Source organism: Amblyraja radiata, chromosome 23 (assembly GCF_010909765.2).
Source record: "Amblyraja radiata isolate CabotCenter1 chromosome 23, sAmbRad1.1.pri, whole genome shotgun sequence".
Lineage (NCBI taxonomy): Eukaryota > Metazoa > Chordata > Chondrichthyes > Rajiformes > Rajidae > Amblyraja > Amblyraja radiata.
Window position 1 is genome coordinate 11,381,439 of NC_045978.1, and position 15,826 is coordinate 11,397,264.

At 40.8% G+C, this 15,826-nt stretch overlaps 1 protein-coding gene across 2 annotated transcripts in view; it reads right to left on the reverse strand.

The window, feature by feature from the left end:
* Positions 1 to 13,682: 13,682 nt before the first annotated feature.
* Positions 13,683 to 15,826, reverse strand: part of atp9a (ATPase phospholipid transporting 9A (putative)) — a 106,938-nt gene continuing 104,794 nt past the window's right edge. For both annotated transcript variants that reach the window (XM_033041554.1, XM_033041553.1), the window contains one exon: positions 13,683 to 14,144. In XM_033041554.1, the coding sequence (XP_032897445.1) occupies positions 14,008 to 14,144 (137 nt within the window). In that variant the 3' untranslated portion in view covers positions 13,683 to 14,007. The remainder of the gene's footprint in view (positions 14,145 to 15,826) is intronic.

Consider the following 15,826-nt stretch of genomic DNA (forward strand, 5'->3'; position numbering starts at 1 on the left):
ATAAAACTGAGGATTTCTTATCCCGGATCCAAGTAAAAGGTTAAATGGGAAGTCAGGACAAAGACACTAGAGTTTTAGATTATCTTACATACATGGAGGGTAACATTGAAAGAGTTTGGCATTGAAACCATCACATCTAGGACCAACTAAAGTATGCTTGATGTTTTCAGCACCAGATCAAAGTTGGAAAATGCTACAGAGCAGGAAACATGCACTTGTAGCAATCACTGAGATCTGTGGTCAGAAGTTCAACACGAAGTCAGATTTGACATTAAGCTTGTCAATAATCTGAATCTGAATCTAATCTGGCCCCATAGCAGAAGCGTCCACGTCACGGGACTGGAAACTGGAAGTATCCTGAGCTAATTCTGCTACCACCATCAACAAGTGATGGCTCCCACTGATTGTCACCGAAGCTTGCGTCCTTTTCAGGATGGATGATGACAGCGATGTCAACATTTGAAACATGGAAAATGGACACGAAAGAAGATCTGAATCAGTTTCTCCGAATTGTGTATTGTTGCTGTATATGTTTTGTTTCATGCTTGTTTTGACTGTAAGATGTCCTTGAGAGTCCTGAAAGGTGCTAATAAATAAAATGCATTATTATTATTATTATTATTATTAGTTTCAAGCGGATAGCAGTAAGGGGGATGGAGTTATTGAGTATGAAAACAATGGCTTGAGGACCGAAACAATGGCTTGTCAATATTTAGTCGGACAAAATCTTACAAATGTGTGTAGATTTTATTGAGGTGAATGATCTTATAGAGGTGTATCAAATCATGAGAGGAATAGATCAGGTAGATGCATAGAGTCTCTTGCCTTGAGCAAGGGAATTGAGAACCAGAGGACATAGCTTTAAGGTGAGGGGGAATGATTTGATAAGAATCTGAAGGGTAACTTTTTCACACAAAGGATGGTAAGTGTATGGAACGAGCTGCCAGAAGAGATAATTAAGGCAGGTACTATTGCAACATTTACAAAACATTTAGACAGGTACATGGATAGGACAAGTTTCGATGGATATGGGCCAACTGCAGATAGTTGGGACTAGTGTAGATGGGACATGTTGGCTGGTGTGGGCAAGTTGAGACTTGAGAAGTAAAGTCCAGATTGACATTTCACTGCAGTGTTGCAAGGTCTTTCAGACAAGACATTAAATCAAGCCCCTGACCATTGTTTGAAGTGTTTATAAAAGAGAACAAGGAACTATGTTGAAGCTAAACAGGAAATATTCCTAATGTGGCAAACATTACTTGCACATTTACGCAGTCATTATTACATTGCTGCTTGCACTCTTTACCGCAGTGATGACAATTTGAAAGTACTTAATTGTCTGTAAAACATTTTGGATGATCTATAAGGGACATTAAGTTATTTTTTCCTTTTCACTCAGCTAATGGTATATTTAACTGAGGAATTGCTGAAGTCGAATGATGAATATAAAGAGACCAAGATTTACATTTTAAAGTAGTTATCCCTTTTAGAGTATTCAGGAATAATTTGGAATAATCTAATGTATTCATCGAAAGCAAAAAAAAAAAAATTGTACACTCAAAATGTAAACTATAAAGTCACATTTCCAAGTACATAGTTCAAATGACAACAAAGATTGCTGGACAAATGCAGGTCAGCAATGTCTGAACTGATGGAAGTATCTTCGACCTGATACGTCACCTGTTTCTTTTTCCCACCGATACCGCCTCACCTTCTGAACTTTTCCACCATTTTGTGATTTTATTTCAGATTTCTAGCATCTGCAGTTTTTTTATATTTTTATTTTTCATCTTACTTTTGCTGTTTAGATAGAATTTTAATATGTGCCAAATTAATTTGCTGGTAACTTTAATTAATTAGCTTCAGTAATTCATTTCAGTTAGCATTAATTCCAAAAATAACATCATTTTACAGAGACTACATGTCTCTGAATTCAGGCCATTGTATTGATATGAAGTTCTCTCTCTTCCTAGCTAAGGAATGTCTCTAAAGTGATTCAATTCATGGGTCTGAAGAAGGGTCTCGACCGAAACGTCGCCTATTCCTTCTCTCCAGAGATGCTGCCCGTGCTGCTGATGGGCCTGTCCCACTTTCACGACCTAATTCACGACTTTTTTACTCATGGACATTTTTCATCAGGCTAGAAAAACGCCCCGACCTACTTTATTTCAGGAGTACCTACGACTAGCATCACTGCCTGCTACGACCTACCTACGGCCTCCTACGACCTCGTGACAACCACGCCTCGAGTATGTCAAGGGCAAACTCAACAGAGGTCGTGAATTAGGTCGTGAATGTGGGACAGGCCCTTGAGTTACTCTAGCTTTTTGCATCGATCATAAGAATTATGCTGGTTGCCAAGATAATTTCCCTACCCTGACCTGCTGTCTTGATTCCACTCCCTCCACAAGGTCACCATTATTGTTGCCCACTGCAACATTTCTGCCTCTATGCATTGTGCTGAATTGAGTTGCAGGGTTGAAGGCACAACGCTCCCTGTCCTGACCCTACCGACATGCTGAGCTGGAGGTGGGAGTTTGGTTTCTATTTCTACAGCAGTGACTCAGGGGACCTGAGAAATGGTTGGGCGGGAGTGGTTGTGAGAACGGGAGGAAACAAAAGTGATAGAGAGAAGGCGGCAGGAAGAGAGAGTGAGAGCAGGGAGGTAAGAGGCAGAGAGAACAGCCATAGAAAGGGGTGAAAGAGGTAAGAGGAAAAGAGGGTGAGCAAAAGAGGAGGGTGAGAAAAGATGGGAGACAGAAAGGTGGGGGAAGAAAGAAGGAGTGAAGAAGGGAAGAGCACAAGAGAGCATGGAGGAAGAAAGTATGTGCAAAGTGGTGATGTGATGTTTCCCAGACTAGGAGACATGACTTGGCTCGTATTTTGTTTTATTTTATTGACATAGATACAACAATATAGTGTATCTTCAGAAATACAGCGTGGAAACAGGTCCTTCTGGATCCGTGCTGACCAGTGATCACCCTGTACAATGGCACTATCCCACACACTATGGACAATTTACAATTTACAGAAGCCAAATAAACCTGTACGTCTGGCGTGTGGAAGGAAACAGAAGAACCAAGAGAAAATCCCTCAATGGGGAGAACATTAAACTCTGTATAGACAGCACTTGTAGCCAGGATCAAACCCAGGTTTCTGGCGCTGTAAGGCTCTACCGCTGCACCACCCATTCTCATCTTCCCCTCTTTTCTATCTAATCTTCTTTTAAACTCCTCACCCCAACCCATTTCATTCCCACATGTCACTTGTAGGGTCTCGACACGAAACGTCACCTATTCATTTTCTCCACAGATGCCTTGTGTCCCATGAAGTTACTCCAGCATTTTGTGTCTACCTTCAGCGTAAACCAGCATCTTCAGTTTCTTCATACATATTATTTATTTTGATGAGTCCCTGGATTTAGATAGAATGTGTGGTCACTGTTACCAACAAACAAATATTTGTCTTTTATTAGGACTACGTGCCTAGTGCAAGTCTGGTTGGGTATAAAATTAAAACCTAGTCTGACCACGGCCAACCCAAAACTCTATTCAGGGACTCGATGAAGCCCATCCGTCAGCTCCCTTCACTCCTATGGGCTCAGTCTGTGCTCTGGTCTCATACACCCAGGGCACAAGCACAGAGCCAGTCTCACTGGTCAGCAGGCCACACACTAACTGCCACATTGCCGTCGACCTGCAACCCACCTGCTGGACCTGGATGTAGTCACAGCCATCATGGGTTCCTCATGCCTTCCCTGTCCTGTCTCTGGATCTGAACATCCAGTTGAAGCACAGTGAAGCATCAATGCCAAAACCTGCTTAAAGGGACAGTTGCTCCGATCTATCCAGGTGAAAGTCCAGTGGGAAGACCTGGGTGTAACTCAGGCATGGGTTAGTTCATTTAATGAGGAGTTGCAAATGGAATTGAAATTATGAAATCATTGGCAAACATCCTCACCTTTCACCCTATCAATAGACAATAGGTGCAGGAGTAGGCCATTCGGCCCTTCGAGCCAGCACCGCCATTCAATGTGATCATGGCTGATCATCCCCAATCAGTGCCCCGTTCCTGCCTTCTCACTATATCCCGACTCCTATATCCTATATCTTACTCTCGCTTGAAAGCATCCAGAGAACTGGCCGCCACCTGGCTGCCACCGTCATCTCAGGCAGAGAATTTCAGACTCACAACTCTGTGTGAAAAGGTTTTTCCTCATCTCCGTGCTAAATGGCTTACCCCTTATTCTTAAACTGTGGCCTCTGGTTCTGGACTCCCCCAACGTCGGGAACATGTTTCCTGCCACTAGCGTGTCCAAACCTTTAATAATCTTATATGTTTCAATAAGCTACCCTCTCATCCTTCTAAATTCCAGAGTATACAATCCCAGCCGCTCCATTCTATCAACATATGTAGCCAATGGAAAATTTTAAGCAGAGATAGATAGATTCTTGAATAGTACGGGTGTCAGGGGTTATGGGGAGAAGACAGGAGAATGTGGATAGGAGGGAGAGATAGATCAGCCACGATTGAATGGCAGAGTAGACTAGATGGGCCGAATGGTCTAATTCTGCTCCTATCACTTATGAACATATGACAGTCGGAAAGTAGGGAGGTCATTGAAGAAGCAGCTTAACATACTTGGAACTCCTGCAGTGATGTTCCAGCTCGGAATAACTGATCTTCAGCAAGTCTTTTACCCTTAATGCCCATTCACTTCAGTTTTACCAGGGCTTGTTGATGCCACACGCAGTGTCTTTAGTTTTCTCATCATCTCTGAAATGTATGTTTTTGGACTAGGCCACAGTGAGCATGTTGACCTATGTTGTAAGATTGAAAGTGTTTTAAGAATCGTGCTATCAAAGGTGACCAGCAAGTGTATTTTAATTTTGTTGGATCTTGACTCAAAAATGATCTATTTTTTCATCCGTTCAAAACTTTGTATTTTGTTTACAATGTAGTTAAATTCCATGTTTGGCTGTTATTCTAATCCTGCTTTGGACGGTAGAACCACCGGTGTCCATTGAATTGACCAGTCCAGCTCATCTCAAATTATTCTAAAAACTAACAGTTCCATTGTAAATATACTTGGGTCACATGAATGAACTTTGAAATATTAATGTCCCCGGAAGAGAGCATTTGAGAAGACTTTTGAGACTAAGTGAGCATGGTCTGGAGAGACCACAAGATGGAATTTCTGGAGTAGCATTGAAATGTCTAAGGGCAACAGTTTAGTTTAGTTTAGAGATACAGCGCGGAAACAGGCCCTTCGGCCCACGCTGACCAGCGATCCCCACACACTAGTACTATCCTACATACATTAGGGACAATTTACATTTATACCAAGCCAATTAATTAACCTACAAACCTGTACGTCTTCGGAGTGTGGGAGGAGCCGAGGGATCCCGGAGAAAACCCACAAAGGTCACGAGGAGAACGTGCAAACTCCGAATAGACAAGCACCCGTAGACAGGATCGAACCCGGGTCCCTGGCGCTGTGAGGCGGCAACTCTACTGCTGCGCCACCGTGCCACCCAAATGTTGGTCAAATGTTCATACTACAGGCTGGCCTTAAAAGCACAAATGGTGGCAGAAATATTTCTTTATATGAATGCTCAAAAACAATCTACGAACTATCCGCTAATTGTAAACAGGCAATACGGAAGATTCAGATAAGAGTAACTCTGTTCCTGCTGCAGGGAGGGAATCGCAGGGAGTCAGTCATTCACCTAAAACCATACGCAGTGCCGCTGAAAGCAAACTCCCATAAATTTGTTTTTTAGTGTCCGTGTAGCATATTATCATTTTCTTTGCTCTAAAAGGAGCATAGTATTCAAAGGTTCAAAGGTCTGTTTATTGTCACGTGTAGTGAAATATAGCACACTAAACAACAATTAACACCATGTTCACACAACATTTATTTCTGTTTTTGCAAAACACACTTTACACAATGGTCAGCCCTTTGAGGACTAAACAATCATTTTGTTCCTTTTAATTAATCATTTGGCAAATTCCAGGTCTCAAATATGAGGCGACCGAACTTAATTGAACTGACTAATCAGAATCCAGTTCCAGAACCATTTTTAGGCATAAGAAGAATTTATACTTTTTGGGAAAGATTCATTTTAGTGGAGCCACTAAAAGTCCACACCCAAACACCAGCGTTTATTGATCAAATCCCTGTCAGCGAGGGATAAGCAAATGGATCCAATTAAATAATAATTTAGGGCAGAAGTTCCAAATCGCTCTCATGCTGCACCTCAGTCTTAGTTTAGTTTAGTTTAGAGGTACAGCGTGGAAACCGGCTCTTTGGCCCACAGATTTTACACAGACCAGTGATCCCCATACACTATCCTACACACTTGGGACGATTTACAATTTTTTTCCCATTGAAGCCAGTGAACCTTGTATGTCTTTGGAGTGTTGGGAGGAAACCGGAGCACCCGGGGAAAACCCACGCAGGTCACGATGAGAATGTGCAAACTCCGTACAGACAACACCCATGGTCAGGATCGAACCCGGGTCACTGGCGCTGTAAGGCAGCAACTCTACCACAGCGCACTGTGCCGAGAAATCTGCAATTTTAGTATATTGTGGCTTGCCCCACTAGTCCCCCATCTACGAACTATCCGTTAATTGTAAACAGTGAAGCAGTGAACAAAAACTATTCACTCTTGTAACATTTCCTCCTTTTTTGTCCTCATCACTCTAGCCTTCCACCCCACCCGACTATAATATTTCACAGGATATAAAGTAACATGCAAATACAACATTGAAATCAAGCCCGTAGATATTGATCAAGACACATTGAAATTAAGGAGGATAGGGGGCCGGGAAACTAAAAGTACAAGGTGTCCAGATTCATCGAGCTCTATTGTTTGTGCATATTTTCAGAGATACCCATACTTTAAATTATCATGATTCAATACTTGGCATTCTGAGCACCAACACAGACCAATGTTTTTTTAAAGAACACCATCCTGTAAAGCCAATAGAAAAGTACATGTCATGCCATTGTATATATTCTTGGTCACATGATTTAATTTTGAAATCATAATGCCACAGAAGACAGCATTTGAAAAGACCTTTGAGTCTAAAGGATTTTGGGCTGGAAAGACCACAAGATGTCGTATTGAAATATCTAAGGGTAATTGATGGAAGACAATGGGTTGATCTTATCTGCCCTCTCCATTTAAATAGAAGAGTATATTTGCATCTGTTATTTGCTCACACAAAATAAATAACCAGGAGATAATAAAGGATATTCAGTGCACATTTTCTGAGCAGCAGTTTCTATCCGAAGGAGTCTTCTAACAGTGGAACAGACTATTGTGCATTAACCATTCACATTTACATTAAACATTCACATGTACACCTTCAAGTTAGCCAACAACCAGTGTAGCAAAAACCCTCTTGCATTTCAACATTGTGTTATTTACGAGTTAACCCCTTGGTTCTCAAGGTGTTCCATTTCTAGACCACTTATAATGTCCAATCCTGATGACTTTGCACAATTTAAAGCAAGTAATGTGTATGCCTCCCCTACATGCATTGTTTTGTTCTATACAGGTGCCATGGACGGAGAAATTCCTTTTAGGCAATAGCAGTCCAAGAACTTTATTATGACCCAATTCCTTGCACAAATACCACATGATTGAGTTGAATGCGAATTACAAAGGGTTGCCTCTCACATTATTGTGGCAAACAATCATTTAATTAAAAAAGACACAAAATGCTGCAGTAACTCAAGCGAGGATCAAGCAGCATCTCTGAAGAATTCCGGGTCACCTATCCATGTTCACTAGAGATGCTACCTGACACGTTCAGTTCCTCCAGCACCACTTGTCTTTACTTTGTAAACCAGCATCTGCAGATCCTTGTTTCTTCTTAATCACTCCAGAACACAGGTGTTGAAATAAACGTCAAACTCCACACAAACAGTCTGAGACTAGCTACCCATATACATGAAACTCATAGTTTCAACAAATTGATTCATGGGTTAGCAGTAATGGAAAACATGCTAATTTGTTTGGCATTTACCTTTTGATCAAGAAATTTTGGAAGGTTTATCACCAAAACTATAATTCCGTCTTTCTAAATTGCTAAATCTTTCCTTTCTACCATAGAGTATAATCTAAAGACAAGGTGGCCTTTAAAAAACAAGACTTTCCCTTGAGGTTCACTCGTTCACTCCATCTCATCTCTCACCAGTTCTTTCTGCCAGAAGGATACGCTAAATGGGGCTTGACAAATTGATATATTTTTGTTTTTTTTAAACATGTGTTATTCTAGAATAATAGCTTGCATTGTATGGTGATGGCCTGCACATTTCAATCAGCTATCAATGAACATGGTCCATTTTTAAGAGCAGTCTTTGGTCACTGGAGCTGAATAACCAGTACATTATCTATCCCATTAACCTTGTTAATATTTACAAAGGAATATTGTCTTTATTGATTGGCAACTGAAAAACTTTCACAGTCTAAGGAGTTCTCATTTCTTGTCAGCACAATAAGGATTTAAAAAAAATGCTTAGCACTTAATTTAACTAGTTCAGTTTAGTTTAGAGATACAACACGGAAACAGGCCCCTCGGCCCACCGAATCCGCGCCGACCAGCGATCCCCGCACATTAACACTACCCTACACACACGAGGGACAATTTAACATTTACACCAAGCCAATTGACTTACAAACCTGTAGGTCTTCGGAGTGTGGGAGGAAACCGAAAATCTCAAGAGAAAACCGATGCAGGTCACGGGGAGAACATACAAAATCCGTACAGACAAGCACCCGTAGTCAGGATCAAACCCGGGTCTCTGGCGCTGTAAGGCAGTAGCTCTACCGCTGCGCCACCGTGCCGCCATTTAAACTACATTCACCTACATTTCAAGTATATGTGCAACAAATATTTGCTGTGCCCAATAGATTTGAAGGCTACTTTGTTTCTGCTAAATGTTATGAATTTCTCATCATCATTATTCTCAGAAATGGTGAGGGCTTGCGTGTCCAAATGAGATCACTTATTTTGCAGAGCGTTTAGCATGTCCAAAGATTTTTATTGGAGTTAGCGAGACAATTGCATGCAAGATGGTGCTAGATTTCAGCACAGTAACATGGATCTGGAAAGCTAAGGCAGGATATAAGAAATTCAGTAGTACAGTCACAATAACCAACACATTGACAAGCTACGGGGACAATATCCACAGTTTGCTACCAAACCTTGGGACCAAAATACAAAGACAAAGGAGTAAAAAAGAAGCACATTGACAATGTCCATGGAAAATTTGTCTCGCCAGTTTAACTTCCAGAATATATCTGCCTGCATACTTCAGAGATCATAATCTGTAATGGAACTTTTCATACTTTCTGTGTTCATTGTTATTTATTTTTTAACACCATTTTAGTTTTGGTTTAGTTTTAGAGGTACAGTGCAGAAACAGGCCCTTCGGCCCACCGAGTCTGATCTGACCAGCAATTCCCATACACTTTCACTATCCTACACATGTGAGGGACAATTTACAATCTATACCAAAGCCAATTAACCTACGTCCTTGGAGTGTGGGGGGGGGGGGGGACCGGAGCACCTGGGGAAAACCCACGCGGTCACAGGGAGAACGTACAAACTCCGGGCAGACAGCGCCCATAGTCGGGATCGAACCCAGGTCTCTGGCGCTGTAAGGCAACAATACCGCTGCCATTGTGCCACCCCTTCAGGATGCCATTTAGCCCTTCAAATTTATGCCAGCTCTCAGAGCAAACCCATGGATCCAATTCCTCCACTTAATTTCCTATTACCTTTCATCACTCTCACACCTCTTCCCCTGATTTCCCTGTCATCTACAATTACCTGGGGCAATTTGTAGTTACGGCGACCAACCTACATGTTCTAGGGATGTGGGTGGAAACTCAAGCACTCAGCGGAAATATACACAGTCATAAAGAGAACATGCAAATCCGTACAATCAACACCTTAGGCAAGAATCCGGGTTTTTAGAACTGAGCGCTTATTTCTTGCGACACTGTATCGTGTGACATTACCCCATATCATTTCCCTTCAAAGCATTTTGATGAATACACAGATGGGCTTCAAAGGGTTTCCAAAGAGACCTCACAGTGAACTTCATGCTAAGAATAAGAGGAAAATACAGAGACGATATGGCTAAGGTGAACAAAATGAAGTTCGACATCGGATTCTTAATAAAGAGGCAGACAACAAACTCCTGTGAGTGATAATGATTCTGAATCAATGGCAAGGGCACACAAAGATAGAGAATAGAAGCAATGTGTATCTCCCGTAAAATATATTCAATGTGATGGGAGTTATGAAGGAACAAAAACATTTAAAAACATATGGGCCCTAATAAGATGTCAAGTCTACACCACGCGATAAAACAGCAATAATTAATTAACACAAAAAGCTTTTGATATTTTTTGAATTCATAAACCAATCATAAATTATGGTTTACAATACAACATCGCATGAAACTCGAACTTTAGCTGGTTTGCAGAAATGAATTAGTATAAGATTCTGTGGAACTATTTATTGATTTTTAAATTCACACTCACTTGCTAATCTGCCTGGCTCCTTTGCTCACTATAATTATTTATTAGGTATTGAGGTGACCATTCAACTTTCTTCAGGCCTTTACTAATGTTCATTGAAAACCTGTTCCTACGAGTAATGACGACGGCTATAAAAATGTTTCAGTGCTCTCACTCTCCAAAGTGCGTCTTCAGACTTAACAATAAAATTGGAATTCGTGGTAAAGTGACTGCAGTGCTAATGCCTTCTTAAATTGGTAGTTTGTATTCAATGCATATTTGTCCGTCGAAATTTGGCCAGAAAAATTATTCCAAAACTCCTTGGTTCCTTGCTGAAAGTGAAGACTCATAATCTGAAGGTAGACACAAAAAGCTGGAGTAACTCAGCGGGACAGGCAGCATCTCTGGAGAGAAGGAATGGGTGACGTTTTGGATCGAGACCCTTCTTCAGATTATTGATATCTAGACTATAAATGAGTGCAGCAAATCAGGACTTCTGCTGTAAAATGAGAAATTCAAAATAACCATGGAAATGTCTATTTGTTCAACATCTGTCAGAATAAACTGGTGTGGAAATCAATGACACAGTCTGGAGCTTGCAGCGTTGAGCTTGAAAGTTAAGGCTCAATTGTTCTTTTTCCCCAGTCACAACAATACACAGTAAACATCTTAACCACCATTATTCAGATTAAAGTAATGGGTTCATTCTGGATGCCAAATATATTAAAAATTCAAATCACGTGCCTTAATCTAGTCATACCTGGTTGTCCAAATCGGGAAATGTTTCAATAAATACATTATTAAGTTTTTCATCAGACATATTACATGTACCTATCATTTAAAAGGCAGACATACATATCCTACCCACATTGGGCACCGGGATAATTATATGTAAACTGTACTGCCCACAGGGGGTATATGGACACATTTATCTGTTTTGTAGTAAATGCCTACTATCTTCTGTGTGCTTAAGCAAAGCAAGAATTTCATTGTCCTATACAGGGACACATGACAATAAACTCACTTGAACTTGAAAACTGGAAAGCAAACTCTCGGTCAGTAGACAATGTGCATAAAACAGGGGCCACCTATGGAAGCCATTAAAACAAGCGTGCAGTTTGATCCCGTTAGTAAAACTTTTTAAATAGCTCAAAAACAAACACTGATCAGATGGTACAGATTAGTTTCATCCATATGAATTATTTTATAATAGTAATGAATCAACAGAGACTTGATGGGTTCTCTTATATATACACCAATACTGTGCAGTTTTACCTGTCAGAGAAACTAAGACTTCCCCATTCTTTGCGCTATTCCCGAGAGAGGGAGTGAATGTTCAGGGTTCACAACTATCATGTCAGTTAACTGAAATTTAAAACAAAAATCTACGATAAAAATGAATAGAAATTAACCATTCTTGTTTACCCTCAAGTGAAAGTAAAACTCTCAAAGGTGGGCTGAGAAACTAGCACTTTTCTGAATGGCGCTCCCTTGACTCAACTTTCAAAAACATAGTTAAAAGAGATGACAAGAAGTTGTGGCTTAGCGATGATTTTGCCAGAAATAATGCTGTTGCAACATTATGATCAGCCATAATCACATTGAATGGCGGTGCTGGCTTGAAGGGCCGAATTGCCTACTCCCGCACCTATTGTCTATTGTCAAATCAACATCCTTGTTTCAGTGAGCAAAGCACGAGTAACCCGAGCGGGAAAAAGCCTCAAAAAGTACTTTCTGATCACAGAATAATAGTATTGATAGTTTGCTATGCTGTTTCTCTGCGAGAGGAATGTTTAAATGTTTGTGTTAGCTGTCAAGTGCATGTTTAGGCTTTGACACATTCAAAACACAAATGAGTGCATAAAGTAAAATAATCAGGGGAATTTACTCTTCGGACAGATCAAATTATGAACTAAATTTTGATGTCAGTGAAGAAGATGCCCTAATGTAATTAATTCACAAACAAAATAAAGGGATGATGGAAGGGAACCAAATATTTCACACATTTACATCAGTGGCTGAATTGTTTTATATGTTAGTGATCCCTTTATCTTCAATGGATTTTTTTCTGGGCCTCGCTCTTTTGAACTGCATTGATTCCCTTTTTAGTTGGTCATTAAATCTAATAAATTCTAAAGCAGCTGGTTATATTGTTGGTAATGTTCACCGCCCAATGGTTATTCCTGACTAATGATTTAAATACCAGGTTTCTTCAAACTCGCTCTAGTGATCAGATGTTCACACTGTGAGCACATGTAGTATGGCATAGACACAAAGAACTGCAGATGCTGATTTACAAAGAAAAAAAGACACAGAGTGCTGGAGTAACACAGAGTGCTGGAGTAACTCAGCATTTCAGGCAGCATCTCTGGAGAACATGGATAGATGATGTTTTGGGATCCTTGTTCAGACATGATATAGATGCAATATAGTATTCTATGTACTATGTATCCTGAAATTTCCCGACATCATTACCAGTGGTATTGAATCTCAGAGGCAAGTGCAACACATAAATCCTACATTACGTGGTTAGTGCATGTGGATAAACAATGTTTTGCCCATAGTATTTGAGCCACCATCTTGAAAATGTTAGTAGATCAATAACGAGAAGATGTATCTCTCGATTCTGTAACCATGGTGAAAATGCACAAAACATAGTTTGCACAATCCATAATGATTAGGCAGAAAAATGGGGTGGTTGCTTGAAAGACTGAAGAAAATGTATCATTCTAGTTTAGTTTATTTTTTGTTTAGTTTAGAGATACAGCGCTGAAACAGGCTCTTTGGTCCACCGAGTCCACACCGACCAGCGATCCCCGCATACTAACATTATCCTACACACACCAGCGGCAATTTTTATATTTATAGCAAGCCAATTAACCTACAAACCTGTACGTCGTTAGAGTGTGGTAGGAAGCCGAAGATCTGGGAGAAAACCCACGCAGGTAACAGGGGGAACGTACAAACTCCATACAGACAGCACCTGCTGACAGGATCGAACCCGGGTCCCTGGCGCTGTAAGGCAGCAACTCTGCCACTGCACCACCCATGTAACCAACTACCAAGCATGGTGAATGGAAAGAGATCAATAACCAAAACTGAGATTAGAATTATGGTACAAATAAAATAAAGGAATGATAAAGATAAGCACATTTACACATACATTTTATCAGTGGCTCATTGGCTGCAATAGGTTGATGATTCTTCTACCATTAATCTATTCTTTTCTAGCCTCCTGCTTTTGAACAGTGCATTATTTCCCTTTTTGACTGGGTGTCATTAAATCCTATGACTGAAGCAGCAGGTCACATCTCTGGTCATCTTTACCACCCAATTGTTTTCCACCAGTTGATCATTACTGTTATGGTAGCATTTTAGTTCATCAGTAGTTGAAACCGTCAAATAAATTCCCTAAATTGTTGGGCGTGATTCCCAACTGGAGTGGGGTCATAGACATCAGAATCTACGAGGTCAGCTTGGAGTAGCTCGGTGGCGAAAACTTTCTCCTCAGGTATTTCAGTATGTACAGCGGAAGACAGCTGATCAGAGTGATTACTGAGACTTTCCACAGGAAGGATAATGTGATGATAAAGTAGATATCTGCAACAGAAAACCAAAGTTGTGCATTAGTTACAAACATAAGGATAAGGGGGAAGTCTTTTAGGGCCGAGATGAGAAAAACACTTTTCACACAGAGAGTGGCGAATCTGTGGAATTCTCTGCCACAGAAGGTAGTTGAGGCCAGTTCATTGGCTATATTTAAGAGGGAGTTAGATGTGGCCCTTGTGGCTAAAGGGATCATGGGGTATGGAGAGAAGGCAGGTACAGGATACTGAGTTGGATGATCAGCCATGATCATATTGAATGGCGGTGCAGGCTCGAAGGGCCGAATGGTCTACTACTGCACCTATTTTCTATGTCTATGTCTATATCTGGTCAAGTACTGCTGTCCTTTTTAAGATGTACCAAATCGTGTCCGTGAATTAAATCTACAGAACGTGATATATTGAGGACAGGTGCTCAAAATTCAAGGCATTTTCAATTCCAGCACCACTCACCATGAGGGGTAACCTACCCACATTATCATTCTCCACCCTTTTGTTCTTGAGTTTGACTTGATTGTATTTATGTATAGCACAGCCACTTCCCCACAGTTATAAGGCTTCTGAACAGTCTGTGCATGAACTAGGTTACTGTCAGATTCATCTCTACCCCCACGGTCCGGACATTGGACTTTGTCGATGGAACTGGTGCGCTGCAATGCTGAGAACTATATTCTGCAATCTGTATCTTCCTTTTTCCCTGTAGTACGTAAGTTTGACTTGATTGGAATGATGTATGGTATTATCTGATCTGTTTGGCCAGGATTCAAATCAAATATTTTCACTGTTCCGTGTACAAGTGATGATATAATAAGCCTAAACAAAAATCTAAACGAGTTACAACATTGCATTAAATAGTCATCAACAGTGAATAATGCTCCATTTCTGAATGGAGAAATAATTGGAGAATAAATGGAGAATAAACAGAAAATAATTTCTGAATGTCGAAATCTTGAACTAGCAACCACCCTCCTCCTATCACCCCTCCCAAGTATAACTGACTCCCCCTGCATGAGTGAGTGATCCTGGTCAGTTCGTTGGATATCTTCGCGTCCAATTCACCCACTTTCATGATCTTCTGCAACTTTGATGTTCCTAGATTTCATTTCCAAATAAATTGGCAGTTTTGAGTTAGGTGTATCACTGTCTAATATGGGTGACCCCTTATTTTTAAATTGTCACTCTGGAAACATCTTCTCCACATCTTCGCTGCCATGGCCAGGTTTAAAGGTTTCAACTTCATAACGTACTCAGTTCAATTCATTCTCCCTCTGTGGTCAATTAGCTGATATTAGCCCAGATGCTGGTTTATCAAGAAAAGAACCAAATTGCTGGAGTAAATGTTCAGCAAGTCAGACAACATCTCGAGAGAAAACGAATAGGTGACGTTTCAGGTCGAGACCCTTCTTCAGACTGAAGAAGGGTCTCAATCCGAAACGTCACCCATTCCTTTTCTCCAGGGATGCTGTCTGTCCTGCTGAGTTGCTCCAGCTTTTTGTGTCTATCTTTGGTTTAAACCAGCATCTGCAGCTGCTTCCTAAACAGTACCCTGAGAGATAGAGATGGTGACCGTAATGATGCTATCAGAGCCATGGAAGTGTAGGAATTATGAGCGTAAGAACCCCCACACACTCTCCAAACAGCCGCCGATGTCACTGGGACAACGTCCCACTCTCAAGA